General features: G+C 36.6%; 2 protein-coding genes across 8 annotated transcripts in view; both read right to left on the bottom strand.

Moving 5' to 3' along the window:
- MYRFL (myelin regulatory factor like) overlaps positions 1-10,716 on the bottom strand; it is a 58,532-nt gene extending 47,816 nt beyond the window's left edge. For all 3 annotated transcript variants that reach the window (XR_012580070.1, XR_012580069.1, XM_074539735.1), the window contains exon 1: positions 1,646-10,716. Coding sequence is in view for 1 of the 3 variants with exons in the window: in XM_074539735.1 (XP_074395836.1) it covers positions 1,646-1,776 (131 nt within the window). In the remaining 2 variants the exon portion in view is untranslated. The remainder of the gene's footprint in view (positions 1-1,645) is intronic.
- Positions 10,717-10,860: 144 nt separating this feature from the next.
- Positions 10,861-19,231, bottom strand: part of RAB3IP (RAB3A interacting protein) — a 32,491-nt gene continuing 24,120 nt past the window's right edge. For all 5 annotated transcript variants that reach the window (XM_074539738.1, XM_074539736.1, XM_074539737.1 and 2 more), the window contains 4 exons: positions 17,592-17,704; positions 14,077-14,176; positions 13,903-13,972; positions 10,861-11,229 (listed from right to left, as the gene is read on the bottom strand). In XM_074539738.1, coding sequence (XP_074395839.1) covers positions 11,147-11,229; positions 13,903-13,972; positions 14,077-14,176; positions 17,592-17,704 — 366 coding nt within the window. In that variant the 3' untranslated portion in view covers positions 10,861-11,146. The remainder of the gene's footprint in view (positions 11,230-13,902; positions 13,973-14,076; positions 14,177-17,591; positions 17,705-19,231) is intronic.

A 19,231-nucleotide genomic window follows, 5' to 3' on the forward strand; every position in this document is an offset into this window, starting at 1 on the left:
ATTTATGAAGTAAATAGGTAGTAGGGATATATCTCCAAGTTAGAATTTTACTGAAACTGATACTGTGCTTTTTGAAGGAAAAGAAAATAATCTGTAGTTTAAATGATTCTACATTACAAACATAGTATATCAATGAAATGCCCACTCAGCAAAGACATGGCAACCCTTTTTCTCCTTTCACTGATAATGTGGCAAAAGATGAGGAAATCACATGGTGCTTCACATGTAATGTAACAGAAGAATAAATGTAATGCTGATGCCCTTTCTGATGCAAGATGATCTTTAATGGAAATTTCAAGGTACACCCAAGACCTTGGTGGTAACAGCACCCTTTTCATTGCACATGGCATTATGGAGTTTTGCATTTTGCATGTATATATGGAGGCTTTTAATATTTTTCTCCTTTGAAGTATTTTGACATGTCCCTTTATGATATGCTATTCTGTTTATGCACAAATTTTCTGCACTACAGACAAATGCTTAATAATTTGACCTGTACAGATCTAATGATTCAGTAAATGTTCTTAATCCCATAAGTAACAAAATAGAACTCTAGTGTAAGCGTAAAATCTTGTTCAGCCTTGAAAACATAATAGTTTTACAGATGGTTTTCTTGCATGTAAGTACTTTGTAGCACTGTAACTATAATATCTAACTTACTTAATCTACATAATAGCATATATATATATACACATTTACATTTTGGATATACTTTATGTATAAAAACAAAATAATAGCATTTTTAAGTTGTCATACAGGAGTTCAATAATCTTATTAACCTAAAACACATTTAGTCACTCTAAAAATAAAAGTTATTGATATTTACATACAATCTTCTCTTCATTCTTCTTTACTTTAATACTGTGGGCAAAGAGAATCAATTCATTATTCATTATTTAGAGCAGGTAGGAGCCTATTTGGCTCACTTTAAGTAAACGTGCTGCTGAATCTGTCTAGAATGAAAACTTCAATGTTTAATTATTTTTAAAACATCCCTTCTTGCTCTGCTTCTTGGCAAGTGCAAGTGTCACCCTATTAATAGTATTTTGCCTTGAACAACAATCATCTGACAGTTGTCTAGTTGAAAGATTTGGTGTTTAAGTCTTTGATAGATCTATACTACATAATTTTCCACCCCAGACCATAAGCCTTCACACTATGTATCCTTTAATAGTTTTAGTCTCAAAAGCGACTGATGGACAGTTTCTGTTCTATCTAAGAATTAGGGTGAAAACAGTAGCTCTGCTTCCTTCAGACTGAGAGACTTCTGTTATTCCCTCAATTTACTATACAGTAGTCTCACTTTTATCACTTATTCTGTACATAAACAGTAAATTAGCACTTACAGGAACGTTAAAGTAACAGCTCTGCATTTAATGTCACAATTAGCTCGACAGTTGTGAATCAACTCAGACTTTATTATCACTCATTCCATTGAACCAGAAGACTACCATATTTCCATTACTGGCTGTAGTTCATTTTTTCTAAGTCCTCCTATGCAGCTTCAAGAACCTATGCCAAGATAGGCACAATCCTCTTGAAACTCAGATTGCATCATGGCATAGATAAATTGTTTTTATCTACTAATAAAACAATTCAACAGCTGCGGCTAAGGAGAGGAAGTACATTTCTCTATAATACTTACAAAGTTCCAAACTCTACGTCACTACTAATGAATTCTTCCAACAGGCTTGTATCCACCATGGGATTTTCCAAGGCTCCATGGACATCTTGCCCTAAGGTTAAAAGTAAAAAGGGCAGAAATTTAGAAGGCATTGTCAGTGTTTTAGAATAAGTGATGCTACCAATGGTCCTACACAAAGGAAAACCAAATCTGTCCTGTCTCGTGTAACAAAAGTGTTATTCTTCTGGTTTAGTTACTCTGGGAAAAAGGATGATGAGAAATTGCAGAGTAATTAACAATGTGCAGGGGCACTGCAGATGACAGTGCAGCACCAGGCAAACACCACGGAATGCATGGCATTAAGGCTTCAGGGAATTACTACAGCAGGAGGATGAACAACCCCAGTCTGCAACTGAGAAAAAGGGTTTTGCAGATAGTTTCCAACTTCTTTACATTGAGGTCTAAACAGTTTTTTGAATTGAAGCTCAGATATTACACAGATCCACTTGGTGCATTAGTAATAGCAGGTACTGCAATGAATTTCTGATCTAAAATTCCATTTGAAAATCCACCATCTGAGTTTAAATAAAGTCCAAATAAAGCTTTTAAAATGTTTGATTGGTAGCTTCCTTTTATTGTAAAAATACCGGCCCACTAACATGTTAAATGTATTAGCGAATAGAAAAGTTCAGTACTTTGTCCTGTGTTGCTTAGTAACTGCAGGCTATAAACAGATTTTATGATTATAAAGTTTCCGGAATTCATGACAACTTTTGTAGAAAGTCAACGGGCACTCATTAAAAAACCCAGCCATGGAGCCCTACTCTGCAGGCTCCCCACCTCTGCAGCAAGCCTTCCATAAATACAGGTGTGGCCAGTCAGAATGCAAACAAGATAAGGGCCTTGACATTCCTGCTTGAGCTGCAAGTGCTTCAGTCCCAACTCACACACGACAAAATGGACCATCCCACACAGTCAGAGATGTGAGGCTCAGCCTAGAGTCTGACACCAACCATGTCCCCCCAGCTCGGCAGCAGCATATGAAAACACAAAAGGTTAATCTCTGCCTCTGAGCCAAGGAGTAGTCACTGCCTTTGGTGCATTTGCTGTCTTCTCACTGTACTACCTTGCAAAGGACACTTACTCTAATATATCTTCAGTTCCTTCTCTGGTGTCTTTGTCTGATACTGTTCCTTCTTGATCCAGTATTTAGAAAGGACATTCATGCAAGCAGAATCTAAAAATCCACCACCTTGCACAGGATTCCCTCAATACATAAATCCACATTGCTACTAAACATTTCCCAAATTGCTTTGTGGTTGTAGATTAATCTAGGTACTGTTTACTTGGTGTTGTAGCCTTAATTTTGACTGCCTTTCACTGGGGGATAGCAGCTTGGAGGTGCGCTACTGATAGATCCTTGCATCTCAATTTATTGATGATGTAAACAAAACTGTCCCACGCGCACCAGAGAACAGATTCAATAGGTGCAGCCCACTAGCTTATCTCAGCAAACCTGGAACACACAACTTCTGGAAGCAGCAGCAGATCACTCTGCAAAACCAGCTAGAGAGTGCACAAGGGATTGGGTTTCCTTAGCAGCCTTCCTCAAACCTGTTGGATTCTCATCCTTTCATTCTTCATGTCTGAATGTAGGGTCCTCCTACCTAGAATTATAAACCTTTCTCCTTTTACTAACATAGTCCACAGGAAAATGATTCTCTTCTTCTTTTACCCCACCTGTTTTTCCTGTTCAAACCACCAAACCCTCATGAAGAATGATATATACTTTGATTACTAACTTGAGGCCAGAAGTCAAATACAAAATGTTTTTCCTGTACCATACAACCAAGAATCCTTTATTTTGACCAAGATCAGAGACAGGTTCTTTTGAATCAAAGAATACAGCTCTAAATCAAATATGGACAAGGCTTTTCAAGTGGACATCCCACAGTTCAGATATTAGCTCTGTTGCTAAGTGATGATAACAGAAATATCTATAATTTCTGCTTAATCTCTCCACTTTGCATGAACAGCTAAGTGGTGAGGAGGAGAATGAAAGAATAAGCAGTGCAGGGAGAGGAAGGAAGTACACACCAGGAAGACAGGCCACCACTAATGAATGTTTGTGACGCAGGTACACGGAAGAGTGGGCACATTTTGCTGCCCTGTAGAACTCTGTTAGTGTACTTTCCAGGTCAGTGGCATCACGTACTAGCATCTGTTCCAGCAGAGGAGGACCTCTTGGATCATATGCAAATTTATTTTAAATGGTGGCTTCCATTTCACAGGCATTTGATCACAGTAAGTACTTACAGATATGGGCACCATGCAAGACAGTCACTCGCCTGGATGCTACATGCTTGTGAGTGCAGGGAACTGTGTCTATGTGGCAGGACAAGCCCTGCGGTGAGGCCTCTGGGAAGCACAGAACCATGTGCCTGGCTAAGAGCTGCTGGAGGATATATGGAGTCAGCAGCCTCAATCGTCAGCTTGGCTCTGCTTGCAGTTTAGTTTATGCTGCAATATGCCCAGAAGTCTCTGGAAGAGTCTGCACTGAGTGACACATTCAACTTTGGTGTTACTGTGCAGAGCACTACCAGCTACCCAACCAACAGATGAAGGTGAAAGGACAAAGCAGTGCCATGGCAGCGGGTTCACACACAGATGTTTGCAGAACACACACTGCAGTCACAGCATGCATATGATTATATATTTTTCTCATTTCTTTTTAAGCTTGGTACTTCTGTTGTTTTGTCCCCAAGTCTAAAACCTGCCAGTAGTACCACTGTCTTCTGTTTCCTGTCCATTCTTACCTCTCCTGTCCCTAATACCCAGCCACAGGCTCCCAAGGAGAAATATGAATTTCAGCCTATTAATTTGGCAGTTACTCTTTGGCAGACATCCCCTTCTTTCCTCCAGACATGAGGCTCTCATCACCTGGCTCCTCAGCTTGACTCTATGGTCCTGTGACCAAGTCTCAATCCTTGAAAACCTACCTTGATCAATTCTCTGAATACTTTCATGTAGCCTTATGTATATCTGCATTTAAATCAGCTGCCTCCTTTTCACTGGTATCTAAATGGAAAGTGAAGGATGGGGGACAGAGAAATAGTATTGACTAAAAATCAATACTAAACTAATAATTTCCTGACATTAGAAGATGATGCCAGGAAGCTCCTGGCCAAGTCCAGCTATCCATAGTAAGATCAGTGTTAAAATATCACCTGCTTTACACATGAAACTATCCTTATATACCAGCTCAAGGGGTAAAAACAGCACAGAGAACATGGTCAGCGTTCAGCAATGCTTGTTGAACAGACAAATTCAAGCTTGCTACAAAGCCTTGCAACTTGAGGGATATGTTTCTGCTTGAGAAATAATAACTGATTTCCAGCTTAAGACGCTTTACCATGAAATAAGTATTTTTTTACAAAAAGAGGCTTCAGCACTTTATGAGCTCCATTGTACAGGCTTAATGGCCCAGCTGAACCTCACTGACTGACACTGAGGTAAGTATTACTTATAGGGCTTATAGGCCCTTCTTTCATGGTAATGGACTCCAAGATTGGTTGGCATTTAAATTGTGTACAAAAGTCCAGCTCAATATGACTGGAACAGACCTGGTGTCATTGACACAAGCTGCAGAGCTACAGGTTATAAGTACAAACCAGATGTAGCCAGCCAGGAGGTATCACAGCCTAGGTTATTCAACTTCAGAAGGACCTGTTACTCCAAATTGTAAGGAGCGAGTTTGTGTTAAGATACACTTTTTTCCCCCAAAGTAACATTTTCTATAGAAAAAAATCTTACCATCAATATTTTATATATTTCATTTAATCTTTTATTCCTGTTCCAAACTCTCATCCTTAAAACTGTATGTGGCACCCCTGAGGTTTTGTATTTTAAGGGCATGTTTCTTCAGTGGCTTCATTATTTACCACAAACTCTAATCCATGTTCCACGTTACCCATGCAGAAGTATGAGTATAGAGAGAGAGCTGATGATTCCACTAAAGAAGAGATTTCTTTGGATCACAGACAAAACACATGCATTTCAGACACCTCAGAGTACCTTACAACAGAAAAGACCAAGTTCAACAGTAACTAGGCTGACCTTCTACCAGATCTCTCTCATTGATAACATCAGCAAGAACAGATTGTTCTGCCACACACAGGTGGAAGAACTAATCGAGAGCTCTGACCTTCCCTTGACAAATAGGAACTTACAGACTCTAAAATGCAGAATTTTTTAATTATAAATATTCATTTCAACAAGAATAATAGGAAAAAAACTTGCATCAAAGATGAGAACTCTAATGTGCAAGTGAAATGAAACAGAAAAAAAGTGAAAACTTCCCAGCACACTAGACAAAACCATTTACTTAAATGAGAAAAAGCCATGGTCAAATCCCAGACTCATATCTAATCTAAAAGTTCTGTCAACTATACAAAGAAGTGATTGCCAGGAAAACAAACATTATCTCACTTTCCCTGAGAAAAAATCCTGTTTCAGACTGTATTGTCCCCTCACAATACAACAGATGCAATTTTGTCTTACTAGTGAGTGTCTAAACAAATATGGAGTGTAAGGAGCTAAAGCACAAGGCAGAGGGGACTCTTTTCGTTCATGAATTTCAAATAATTTTACCAAGCAGGTCTACAGATTCATCAACTGCCAGCTGATGCATTTGTAAGCCAAAATTGAACCACTGAGGAACCCTAGCACCATTCTCCACTTGATATCACAAGATCCAGTTTTTCTTAGCCATGAGAAACATGTTCTAACACTGCTATGACTAATCACAGAGACCACCAAATCAACACTAGCAATTTCTGACTCTTGCTTCATGAGGTTTTGCCTCATTGAGGTGTTACAAAGCCAGCCCACAAGCTGTAGCGCTAAGCTGCAGAGATGCCACTACTTGAAATTGACTTTGTGCTCAGAAAACACAATCTCAGCTTGAAAAGAGGGCTAACCACCCACCTCTCTACTTCAGCTTGCTCCCTTTTCAGACTTACCTATGGTTTACAAAAGCAAGAGAGCCTACTCCACACTGAATGAATGATTGGCTCTTGCAGCCTTGACACATATCCGTGTCCAGATAATGAAATTCAGCCATCTAACAGCATCGCTGTGTGCTGTATGGCCTCAGCAGACCTCTGTCACATTCCAATGGAACACAGCACAATCACATATTACGGAAGGCCATCACATCCCAAGATGTTTTGTTTTTCCTGTAATTAAAAGGAATCAACAGGGCTTCTCACCCTGGCACACACCACCAAAAGACCTTCTAAAAAAGAGCTGAGGTAATAATCATATAATTTAAAATAGTAATTCTCATTAAAGAGCTTATACAGCTAAAATCCCTGCCACACCTTCTACCATCAAAGTATCATTGTCACAAAAGTCAACAGAATCTAACCTATACTTCCCTAGAAAGTCATGTTTTCCAAGAGAATTCCTTAAAATTGTGCTTTTTTGTAATATAATTTGTATTCAACACGATTTAGATATTTAACTGGTATGCAATGAAACAGTTGGAAAAAAAATGGAAAAAAAAATCATGATAAAAACAAGTATTATGCTGCTGAAAGCAAAGCCAAAAAAGTTTGTTAGCCTTTCAACTCCATGACATAAACTAAAGGAACATGGTATGAATTTCCCACCACCTAAAAACAACACATTTGCTTGCTAGCACCTCTAGACTGTAGTTCGCCCATTTAAATTTCTTGGCTTAAATATATTTCTTTGATCAATTTTTTAATATCTTAGCTTGAAATTAAAATTTAAAAGTTACAGTTGCCACCTCTCACCCAGGCCAAAAGAGGAGCAGGGAAAAGAATAACAAAGAAAGCAAATCACAAGAGTGATTTTCCCAAGTAGTTAACTTGGTAGTTTCCCAAGGTACTTTGAGATCAGTGAATACCTGCATTTGAAAACAAATACAACAAAAGCAGCTTGGAATAGATCAGATGACATATTAAAAACAAAAAGCAAACTGGAGAGAGATAAAAAAAATAGTAAAAAAAAAACAAAAGTAAAAAGCCTTTGAACACATTATCAGAGATAATAATAATAATAAATAATAAAATAAATATAATAATAATAAAAATGCAGTTTTATTGTGGGATCTATTAGGAAGTGAATTGTGTAGTAAGAGAAAATGATGAAACTAATTGGACGAGCTTGAATAGAAAATGTCTTGGAGAAAAAGGCAGGACAGATGATCCCAGCCAAAAGACAAAAATATCCAGGTTTAACTCCTCAGGAGGGTCCTGAGGATACTGACACAATTAACATTTTACCAGTTACAATCAGGCCATTTCAGTTGGTGGAAAGAAAACCCTCTTTACCTGACATGCCAAAACTGAGGAGGAAGTGAGATCTCTAACCACATGAAAATCACTAAGATTTCAGAAGTGTTACACTGCAACGAGCCATATTGCAGACTTTGCTGGGTGTGCCTTCCCTTTGGTATTCTGGCCAGAGCACAAAGAAAAAGGCACTGCACCACATCTGTACTATTTGTAATCATTCTGCTACTGTCTTCCACAATAACTTAGTGTAAACACAGCTTTGGGTTTCAGAGCATTTTTTCTTCCTCCTTTCTTCCTCAGTTACCCCCAAACAATTATTGGTTTTGCTGACACTAAAAATTGTTAAGGCTTCTCTTGAAACTAGTCTTACCTTCAAAGAACTGCTGCAAGGCCTCATTTTCTCCCACCACATCCATGAAAAGCCAGAAGTGTTTTGCTTTCCTACTACTTGAAGAGCTCCCACTGGGACAAATGTAGTCTCCTCCAGATGATTATGAATATGCCAAGGCATACATCATGATTTTGTCAGGGATTTCAATGACTCTGTCTCAGCTGATTTCATTCCTCTGTAACTAGATTCAGGCTTTACGTAAAGGACTTAAACTACAAAAAAGGAGAATCTAACAAGGCTTTTGAGGAAATATGATAAGGGTTCTAGCCTGTCAGTAAGTCTAATGTTCTCGTTTTAAGGACCTTTGGTCCCAGTACTAATTACACATGCGCAAAAAATGCAGCAATAAAAATTACTTATCTTGTCTTTGTACTTTCACATAGGTCATGTAATTAGTACTACCAATAGAAGCGACAGTAATCAAAAATGCAAGAGCAAAGCCATCACTGGTAGGGAAGTAGAACTTCTATGCTGTTACTATTATTAAAAAAACTAAATCACACATTAGCCTGTTTGTCTAAGGTAACACTGGAAAACATATGGGAAAGCAGAACATGGAACAAAGCTCTTTTAAGGCCAGCAGCAAACTCTACTACACTTTCTCTTAGTTCATCTTTAAACACTGAAAACTGCCCATTCTGTCACCACTAAGCAAACAGGAGAGAAATACTCAAGTGTTTTGAGCAGACATCAAAAAAAGGCATTTGGTTATGAACAGAAGTTCCAATGAAGTCTGACATTATGACATTTTTGGAAGTAATTATATTCATTAGACAAATAGTTGTCCCATTTTTACAAGCCCCAGGCACTCACAGTGACACAGGTTTCTCATGATAAACTGCTCATGTGAAAAATATAGAAAATAATTTTGGATTAGGACATGAAGACAGAAGTCAGTCAGCATTTACAAGATGTTGATGTAATTGAGTCAGTCATTACTAGTGAGATGCACTACATGGGGCACACCTTTGTACAAGAAAAACTCCTCAGCATAGTACATTTTAGATACCAACATGTACAAAAAGGCCCCTTCTCTCTGCTTAACTATGCAACAGGATTTTGTTTTATAGTAAGTCCAAATGGTAGCTACTGGCTACCATTTGCCTACTGTTTGCTAATGATGGAAACCGTTCTATCTCATTATCTAAACTAAGGATTAACAAGCATTTAGGAAGCATTTATGAGCCTAACATAAAAAATTAATACAAATAAATACAGCTTGCTTTCTAAGACTGAGTAAAGCCAGACTTCCTTAGCATTATTGAATGGATAAACAATCCTTTAACAACTGCTGGTAGAATTATTCCAGGTTTCTACAACAGCAAGTAGTAGCCAGTGATGGGAGTATTCCCTCAGTACTAAAATTGCCCAGCTTGGACCTATATACTCCATTACTAATAATATCTAGGTTCAGTTGTTTGTTTTTATCTTAGCATTGAAATGTCTGGTCAAAGCCAACACTTGCAAAGGGTTTTCCTGTATATAAAAGCAACACAAGCATGGTATTAAATTTCACTGCCCATTTTGTTGACGCTTATGAAAACAGAGAACATTGCAGCGAGACAATGACAAATAGTGTTGGTTTTGTTCAACACCAAAGAGATCCACTGAGATTATGCTTGTTAGAAAAAAAAACCTGTATAAAGCTCACCTTCTAGTCAGTTTACCTGTCAAAGTTTTAATCTTGTGTGCAACTGATAAATAGTTGCCAGGACTGAGATTCAATGTTTTTCCAAAAAGGCAAGTTCAGTTCATACCCACAAGCATGTTCCTTGTAACATCACAACTATCTGCTTTCAGCTGAGACAATGCCCAGGAAAAAAATGACCAAATGACCACTTCAAGTGCCAAAGAAACACTTCCAACAGAAAAAGCATCTCTTAAGAGGCCAGGATCCTTTTTGGGGGTTTTCTGACACCATTTTTTTCACACACACAAATTGTAACATTATATGGAAATCATCACCAGCATGTTAAAGAAATCACATAATGGAAATTTCTGAGTTTCAAGAACAACTATGGGGGAAATTATGTATAAGACATTGAAAACTGGAAATCCCAGAGGACTGGGGGAAAAAAAACCTAACTTAAAGGAATGAAAAAATTCTAGTGAAAGAAAATTAGAGGGGAAATATAAAGTTTTTTGCAGTCATATATGGGTCAAAAAAGATTTCTAACCAAAAAGCAAACAAGATTATTTCATTGTTCCTTCATATTTGAGAAGCACCCTTCCCTAAAGAGAATATACTCAGGTTTATTGTGCTGCGACTCTTCACTATATGTGTTTCTCTTCCCACATACATATTTTTAAAAATTGCAAGTATAGGAAAGCAGCACTTCAAACAATTCCACGTTCTCCCAGCTGTCTGTTAACTGTAATGGCACACATGCATAGAGAGCTACTAAACACTACAATGAAGAAAATACCAGGCATTTATAAAAGTGATTTTATGAAGAGCAAATATTTTGGAGTGTCCTACTGGGGAGGTTCACATTCTACATCACAAACAACAGGAGACAGAGACTGTTTCAGATTAACACTTTAATCAGAAGATTTGTTTTTAAATGTAAATTACAATCACTAATACACCTGCAAGTGCTTACCACATTTGTTCAACTAAGTATTATATGTACGCATATACAGCATAGGTCAGTTTAAAACAATCACAGTACTTCTTAGTGCCATCTGCAAATGGAAAAAGATCTTGGACCCACTTTGTGGAAATAAATATCAAGTGACAAAAAGAGGTTCAGCAATTTTAGTTATGTATATTCAATGAAGTTCATGCACGCGCAAGAGTAAAAAGTTTTAGAGCTCTTCCTTGTAATAGCCAAGTTTTGCTAGTGACATCTCTCGTCTCAGCTGCATAACTTCCCAGAACATCTGATCCACTAAAAAAGACAGAAATATCATTAAATATACCAAATTCACATTTTATTTCAACTGATATGTTCAGGCTGCCTTACTCTATATAAAGTTTAAGGGAACTTCATAACAAACATCTGGTAAAACCAACATTAGTATGTGTAAAGGCAAATTGTATTTGATTATGACAAAATTTGTTCAAGCACATATTCTAAACATTCTAAATGAGAGTCCTATGAAAAATTCCTCAGATTTCAGTTATCTTTAAAATGCAGAACAGAACTATTTCAGTATTCTTGTCAGCTTCAATTAATTGCAGTTTCTTATTTAAGCTTCCCTGCCCCTTGACTCATTTTCTGTGAAACTAAATGACTACAAAAAAAAAAAGTAGAGCTTGCTGAATAAGAATTGTTTCAAAGAATCTGCAATTTTACCTTTTCTAATCCTTCTTGCTCCCTTTTTTCCTATAGTGATCTACTAGCAACAATAAATTGGGTAGGAAAGACCCTTTTTTCTTATCTCATCTGTATCTTTCTAAATGTGATAAGCCTAATGCATAGCCTAAGCTTCTAGGTGTCACAGCAATACAAATCAAAATCATGGGGTAAATAATTATTTAAGACAAAATTTCCATGCAGTCAAGATCCTGATGTAGGATGGCTACAAATATCATAAACCTGAACAACAAGCACAAGGTCTTCCCTACCATAGTTCAAAAACACTTTTGCATAAGTGACCTCTGTCTTAAAAATTATATGGTGCATTAGTAGAAATGTATACAGCACATTATACAGACAATTATGATGAGTGCCTACATTCCTGTGAATGTATTGTTGAAATCCTTACATAAAGTTAGAAATGCAAATGCTACATTCTAGTGGTAAAGATGATAACTGAGCTGGAACATCAAACTTTGGGGTTTTTTTTTACAAACTTCTTGGGAAGAATAAATCAATCTGATAATGTTGAAAATATTTAATTATATGATGTAAAAAACTCATTAATTTAGGGTTTTTTTTAATCTCGATAGCAAAGTAAATAATTTTTAGTTGAAACTTCACAAGTCCTTTTGGTCAAAGTAACAGCCTATTGACTACAAACCATACCAAAACTTAAATAACACATTTTCAAGATCTTCAGTGATGCCAGTAAATTAGTAAAAATTACCACCATCTGAAGGTTTTATTAAACATAATTAAGTATAGTAAATACATAAATTTCTGGTGAATTCCATGACCCTTTAACATTGAAAATTAACAGCATTATTTTTTGTAATTCTATCTATCACCTCAGGAGTACTTCAGGTTAGAAATATTTGGGTGTAGCTAAAATCCTGAGCTCTTGAAATTTGGAAACATCAGGAAGAGATGACTATAGGTGAGGTAGGAAAGCAGGGCTAATTCTAGCCAAATTCTTGATGGAGGAAATCCACAGACACTTGAAAACTGGAATAATGAAATGCACAGACATCCATAAATATTACAATGGTTTACTTTACTTCCAAAAATGCAACTGAACTAAAAAAAATTACATTTTCACAGTGAAAGCAAATATTTTCATTTACTATTGACATGGGGCTAATGACACTTTTTCCACTATTTGTGCTCAGTGCTTCTGGAAGCCTGAGTGATATGACCAATTTCAAAAAAATTTGGACTGATTGCTGTTTGGCAATATTCTTTGACCTGGACAGAAAATACAATTGAATCAACTCTGTGTAGTTTAAACACAGCCAAATAATCTTTTCCTTTTATAGTGATAAACAGGTAAAATGGTCTTGAAAATGAAGACAAAGCTATGCCTCCAACATGCAATATATTTTTAAATTCCAGAATCAAGGAACTAGGTGTACTGAGAATGTTTTCACAAACGTCTTCTTTTATATGGACAGATCAGAACCACATAGCCCAGCTAAGCAAATTTCTGAATTACTGTGCAGAAACAGTTTAAGTAGGCAGTTGTTGGATATGATATTCTGACACAACCAAAGCAACTGGGTAACAAAGGTAGGGAACCCCCCAAGCCACAGCCTGAAGCAATGGCAGCAAAAATCACATTTTTTTGGAGGGTGGAGGGTGATCAAGCCTTACATTTATAACCAGAGGGCTAATCAGGATTTGGCCATGCCACTGCAATGATCTCAATTCTCACCTGCACTCAGATGAATGATTGCAGGTTTTCTGTATATATAAAAGGTTACCTGTTTACATTTTGCAATTTCACCCAAAATATTGTCTTTCTTGCCAGTTCCCCCTGAAAAAAGTCTGACAAGAACAACTGCCACTGCACAATACCAGAAGACATACCAAAACACCAAGCTAAAGAAAAAATGGTCCAGATCAAACCAAACTGAAGTTTTTTGCATTGAAAATACCTCCACATTGTGTGACAGGAATTTGATTTTTGACCACTGTGTGGAAAAACTGTGACTAACTCCCCTATTTAGATTTTATTTTAACATTACTTACTGCATAAGGGGTTTTTAAATGAACTGAAAATCAATGTATTATAATTTGTTGTTTTAAAAAATAACTCCATTGGAGAGTGAAATATCAACATATTCTCAAAATTACAACTATGACTAGCTGATAACCTGTAATGTCATAGATAGCAACTTTGTTACACAGAGAGCAACTTTTAGGAACAGGCATTACATAAATGTCTCTTCATATAGGTCAAATACAATTTTTTATACTCACCATCTTGCTGCTTCAACAGTCCTTGCTGGATGTATCGAATATATGTAAAGAAGTTACACACAGAAGTGATCTAAACTCATAAAAATAATGGTGGTTAATGTAATTTTGTATAGAGGCATGGAAAAACAGTTAAATAACTACTATACAAAATTAAATAATAGTAAATCTACTTACCCTGTAACGACAGAAAGGAGAAATGTAGTAATAACTGCTTGAATCTCCTAATTTGATTCTGTGCTTGCATGACTTACTTTGTCCACTGAGAGCACATTTCCTACAAATATAAAGGTCACATGATTCAATAAACCAATCTGACATTAATGTCTAAACACATGGATGTGTTTATGGTGCCAATGTAACTGCTTCATATTGGCACAGATAGATGAGTGTCTACTTCATTTTACAAGCTGCAATTATTACATTATGTTGTCAATTATTTTAGTCTCACAAGGTCTAATTTCATTTCAATACTGGTGCATTATGATGCTTTTTTTGAATTCTAAAACTTTCTTCAGCTCTGGGAAAGCACTTCCATATTCACTAATTTAAATTGGCTTGACAACTCGGGCACAGTGGGATTTCTTTAATTAACTCTTGATATGTCAAATAAACATTTTTAAAAGTATCAGTTGATGCCAACACTTGAACAGATTTTTTTAAAGTTACGCTTGATATTGTATTTCATCCTAAAAAAAAAAAAATCAGCCTCACAGAAGAGCAGTCAATTCTCTGAGATGCATTTTAAATCCAGTTTTGCATTTATGCCCGAATCAAAATCATATTTCACATTCAGAGTATAAAATCTTCTGGGACAAAGGAAAATGGGCTGTCTGGCAGTAATTCTTTCTGTTACCATTACAAAAAGTGAGAGTAAAATAATTAAATTTACTTCTGGTGTATTGCAACTATGCAGTATTCAGAAAAGGTCATTAGTCACCACAAACTCTTCCCCAAAAAAAAACAAGTTAGGAAACCAATGAATTTTTAAAGATGAGAAGAATTTGATTTATTCTGAATGTCTGTATTACAGCCTCTCAGATGAATTGGGTTGTCATGGCAACCACTGTTTCATTAATTTTAAAAGCTGCTGTCTCTTCTTTCTCCCATTTCTACCTCATGAAACTGGGGAGTCTAAGAACAAGCTGCCTTTCTAAAGTGAAACAAAAATTACTAAGCTTCTGTGGTTCTGAACAGTGGCTCATAGGCTTTTTTAAATTGCCTGCAACTGGTCCACAGAACCATGTAAAACAGGAGAAAATGGAAGTGTGCATACAATTTTCCATAGCAATTTATAAGGACTAACAGCAGTTCATTGGCACAAGAAATCCTAAAGTAGCTGAAGCAAGCTGGATCACAATTTCAGTCTAGCTTTTGAAAGAAGACAAACTTTGAGTGCTAGGAAAATACAACTCCTTTTTTCTTCTGGTTACATAATTGCCTTCTCTGTGTTGCCTTCCATGCCAGCAGTGGAAGCCAAGGGCTCCTGCTGTGACTCAGTCCTGTGCTGTACAGCACACACAGCTCAGCACTTTGCTCCCCTTGGGCACAATGATGGGAATCTTCTGGGGAAACCCAGCTGCCTTTTGTTACGGCAGCACTCCCTACACAGCATCACAGTTACCATTCACCAACTTCTGTATATTCAGAACCCTTCTCTACTACTATCACAGCTTTCTGTCATCCAACCCTAACTAAGCTATTTGGGCTGTTACTCACTATTTTATGCATCTTTTTACCTCCACACAAATGTACAACAAAATGCAAAGGTACAAGAAAATCACTTCTTCAAAAACATTACTCTGGCTTTTGTTATTGCTTATTTTCAGTTTGTCTATATTAAGTCACCCATTTAAGCTGACAGTTCAAATTAAAAAAGCATTTTGCACCATATAAAAATATAAACATGAAACTGCTATGCTGATTCAGTGAAAACTGCAACACCTGTTTCCCGTTCAGTGCAAGTAATAATATATAAGGCAAAGCACAACTACTGTAAAATTACACTTAAATACTGCAGATTCCTTACCTATTACTTATCTACAAGCAGCAGCACAGAAGTTTTTGTTGGTACAGAAGAGTTGGAAAAGGGAGAGAAGAATTTGCCTGACCTTTTGGTATATGTAAAATAACTAAATTACAACTTGTACATTGTCATCCCAAAACATGAATCTGTATCTTGCCAAATATGTAAGGATTTTCTAAGTTCTGATTTTAAAGTTATCCTACACTGGAGAAAACAAGTTAAAAACCTCCAGAAATTTCTGAATGATGCAGTTGAGTCTCCCGTCTGGGTTAAGTATTTCATCACATCAAGATGTGGCAAAGTTGCTTGAACCACAATGATTTCAAATCCATTTGTCAGTTGTTTTTTGATGACACATGATTTGTTTCAGTGGTTTCTGACTGTTTCCAGATTCTCTACTACTTTCATAGAACACAGATTACAGTGGCAGATCTTGGATAGGAATTCCCTACTCCTTGACTAGCTCCACTACTGGTGTAGGCCCTTCTGATGAGAGGCAGCTACAGCTCCAAGAGTGTGTTCTAGTGACAGGAGGAAGTTGAAAAAAATTTGAATGGTTGAACTTTGCAGACTAGAAGGGATCAAAGACTAAGTCATAAAAGACACAAAACAAATTTTCATTTTATAAAGCTTCTTTAAAGAGAAAATAAATAATTTTGAGATGTGTCAGTTGTAGTTTCTATTACAGTCAGAGGAAAAACAATTAAAAAGCAATGGCAATAAGAAAGAAAGAAATCTTAAGAGTCAGATGAAAACTTTCTTATGAAAGGTTTCTATTATAAAATTGAGCTCTCTCAAATCAAATACGAGAGAGTAAATTGTCAACTCGTCCAAAATACTTCCAACAGAATGGTCAAGTCTTTCTCAAGATTTGGAAGGCTTCAAATTAATATCTAGACTGATCTTGCTTTCTTACTCCAACATCCACTAAGGCATCCTACAACCCCTTTCCTTCTCCACATAATCAAAGCCTCAGTGCCTCAGGCAAGTCCCTCCTACCCAATTTCAATGTTTGTATCAGCACCTGACAAGTCTTGCTTCACATTTCTCTAGGACCATTCCCGAATTTCTAAAATAACCTTCCTTCCTGTCATTCAAGCATACTTCCTATGTATTTTAGATTCCAGCTCTCATCCATCTTCATTCCCACTTACATTCCTCCTGCTCAAATTCAGAGGATCAACTCTCTCTATATTTCCCAAATATTTCAGCTACCTTTATGAGTGTCCTACGTATGTCCTGAATATTTTATGCCACAGGTACTCCAGATGTCATAAACCCAGCCTGTACTACTGCAATACCTATTCCTTTCATGATGCTTTCCAGCTGAGAGCCCCCAGTTCAAAGCCATCTGGTTTAAGTATCAGAATGCCCTTCTCCAAAGAGGTGAATGTTACTTTCAGGGTCAATGCATCAAAACAAGCAAAAGTCAAGCTCTCCCCAAATTATAACGTTTGTTCTATATTAGGGGATTTTTTTAAAAGTTTCATTTATTAGTTGCTTACTTTCCCACAAAATTTGTAACAACAATTTTGAAGTCCTAGATTTTTAGGGAATTAAATTTAAGATACACAAATTTGACTGAGGTAATCAGCTGATAGCAGTTTTCTCAAGCCAAGAGAGCTCAAGTGAGTCAAGAGTATCTCCCTGTGTCAGCTCAACATACTTTGGTCCCCCACATTCAACTGCAGAAGCTTTCACAAATCGAACAGGTTGCAAGCCAACAGGTTCAATGCTCAGAGTGTTGTTTTCAACAGCTTCCAGAACAGCTGAGGCCAACTGCAAGAGAAATTTAGAAAGCAGTTAAAAACAGCTCTGCTTCATCTATTGCCTCAAAGCAGTGACATACTTCTTATTCTGGAAAGTTAAGAACACAGGGGAGAAAAAAAAATATCAACCCACCAAACAAAAATTCTATTACAAATAAGATTTCGCTTTTACCATGAGCAAGAGGTCCCATTTCCAGGCTCGTGTTTAAATTCTGCCCTACAAATAACCCTGCCTTCCCTGAGGCAACCTAACTTCCTTTGCAGCCAGGAATGTAGCAAAGCATGTTTAAAACACTAACTGTATTTCAGCCTTTCCTCATACACCCAAATAGCACATGTATTTATATATGCTATGCTCTTGTCAGAGACTGAATATCACACATTTTATTTTTAAAAAATGGTCTCATTTTATTGTGCTCTGTGAAAATACAAAATTATGCTCCATATATCTTTATCTTAAATAAAACAAGGAAATGTTATGTCACTGTTTTCAGCTGAAGATAGGTCTAGCAAGGTGTTCAAAGAAGTAAGACTGAGCAATATATAGAAAAGCCAGTTGCAACTTTCAAACACTAGCCTACTTAAAGGGCAACTTTGCTCAGGTTTTTTTATGTTCACTCTTTATAAGAAATCATAAGACACTGGAAATGTGACCATTTTGCTTGATTAGACTGAACATTTGTCCAAGACCACAGTTTCAAGTAATAGCCCTTACTTGATTTAAAAAAAAGTGCAACTTACATTACTAATGAAATAATTTTGTGCCAAGGTTCTTTCCTACTAAGTAATAAAGGTATTTTTTTCTATTTCACTTTAATTATTTTAAGACCAGAATGTTACTATTAAAGTAGTTCATATGAAATACTCTTTCTGCCAAAAGCAGAACACTACACATATACACAAGAGGCTACTGAGAGTTAATGTAATACTTCAACCATTCACACAGCTGCACTTTCAATTATTCAAAAACACAATACATGTGTAATTTATTGCTTGGTTTAACTGCACACTAGCATCAATAGCCAAGTAAAACAGAAGTTGGTCACTACACACAGCGTTTGGAAACAATAAATGGTGCAACTGACAAGTGCTAGAAGCCTCATTCTTCCCTTAAAAGGCAATACAAATCTACAGTACTTATATTACCAAGGAAGAACACATTCCAAATTAAGTTGCTGTAAAAGACAACAGGATGGCCTACTTACATATACTGCAGAAGCAATTTAATTCCCATAGTAACCAAGTAAATTTTTAGTGGGAGAGGTTCATATGATGCTGTACACCAACCATAACAAACTGGTATACAATTGACTAAAAGACTGCATGTGCTTACAGCCAGCAAGAAACAGTAGATGAAAAGCATGGAAAAAGAACATAACATCCCCTGAAAACAACACATGAACATTATGAAGAAAATGTAGGGTTTTCTATGTGAGGTGTTTAATTTTATTGGGAAAGAATATCAATACTTAGGACTTTAAAATGTCTTGTTCTGATTTTAATAAAGACCTAAGAATATGCTCCCTTTTCCTACTAA

This window comes from Zonotrichia albicollis, chromosome 4 (assembly GCF_047830755.1).
Source record: "Zonotrichia albicollis isolate bZonAlb1 chromosome 4, bZonAlb1.hap1, whole genome shotgun sequence".
Taxonomy (NCBI): domain Eukaryota; kingdom Metazoa; phylum Chordata; class Aves; order Passeriformes; family Passerellidae; genus Zonotrichia; species Zonotrichia albicollis.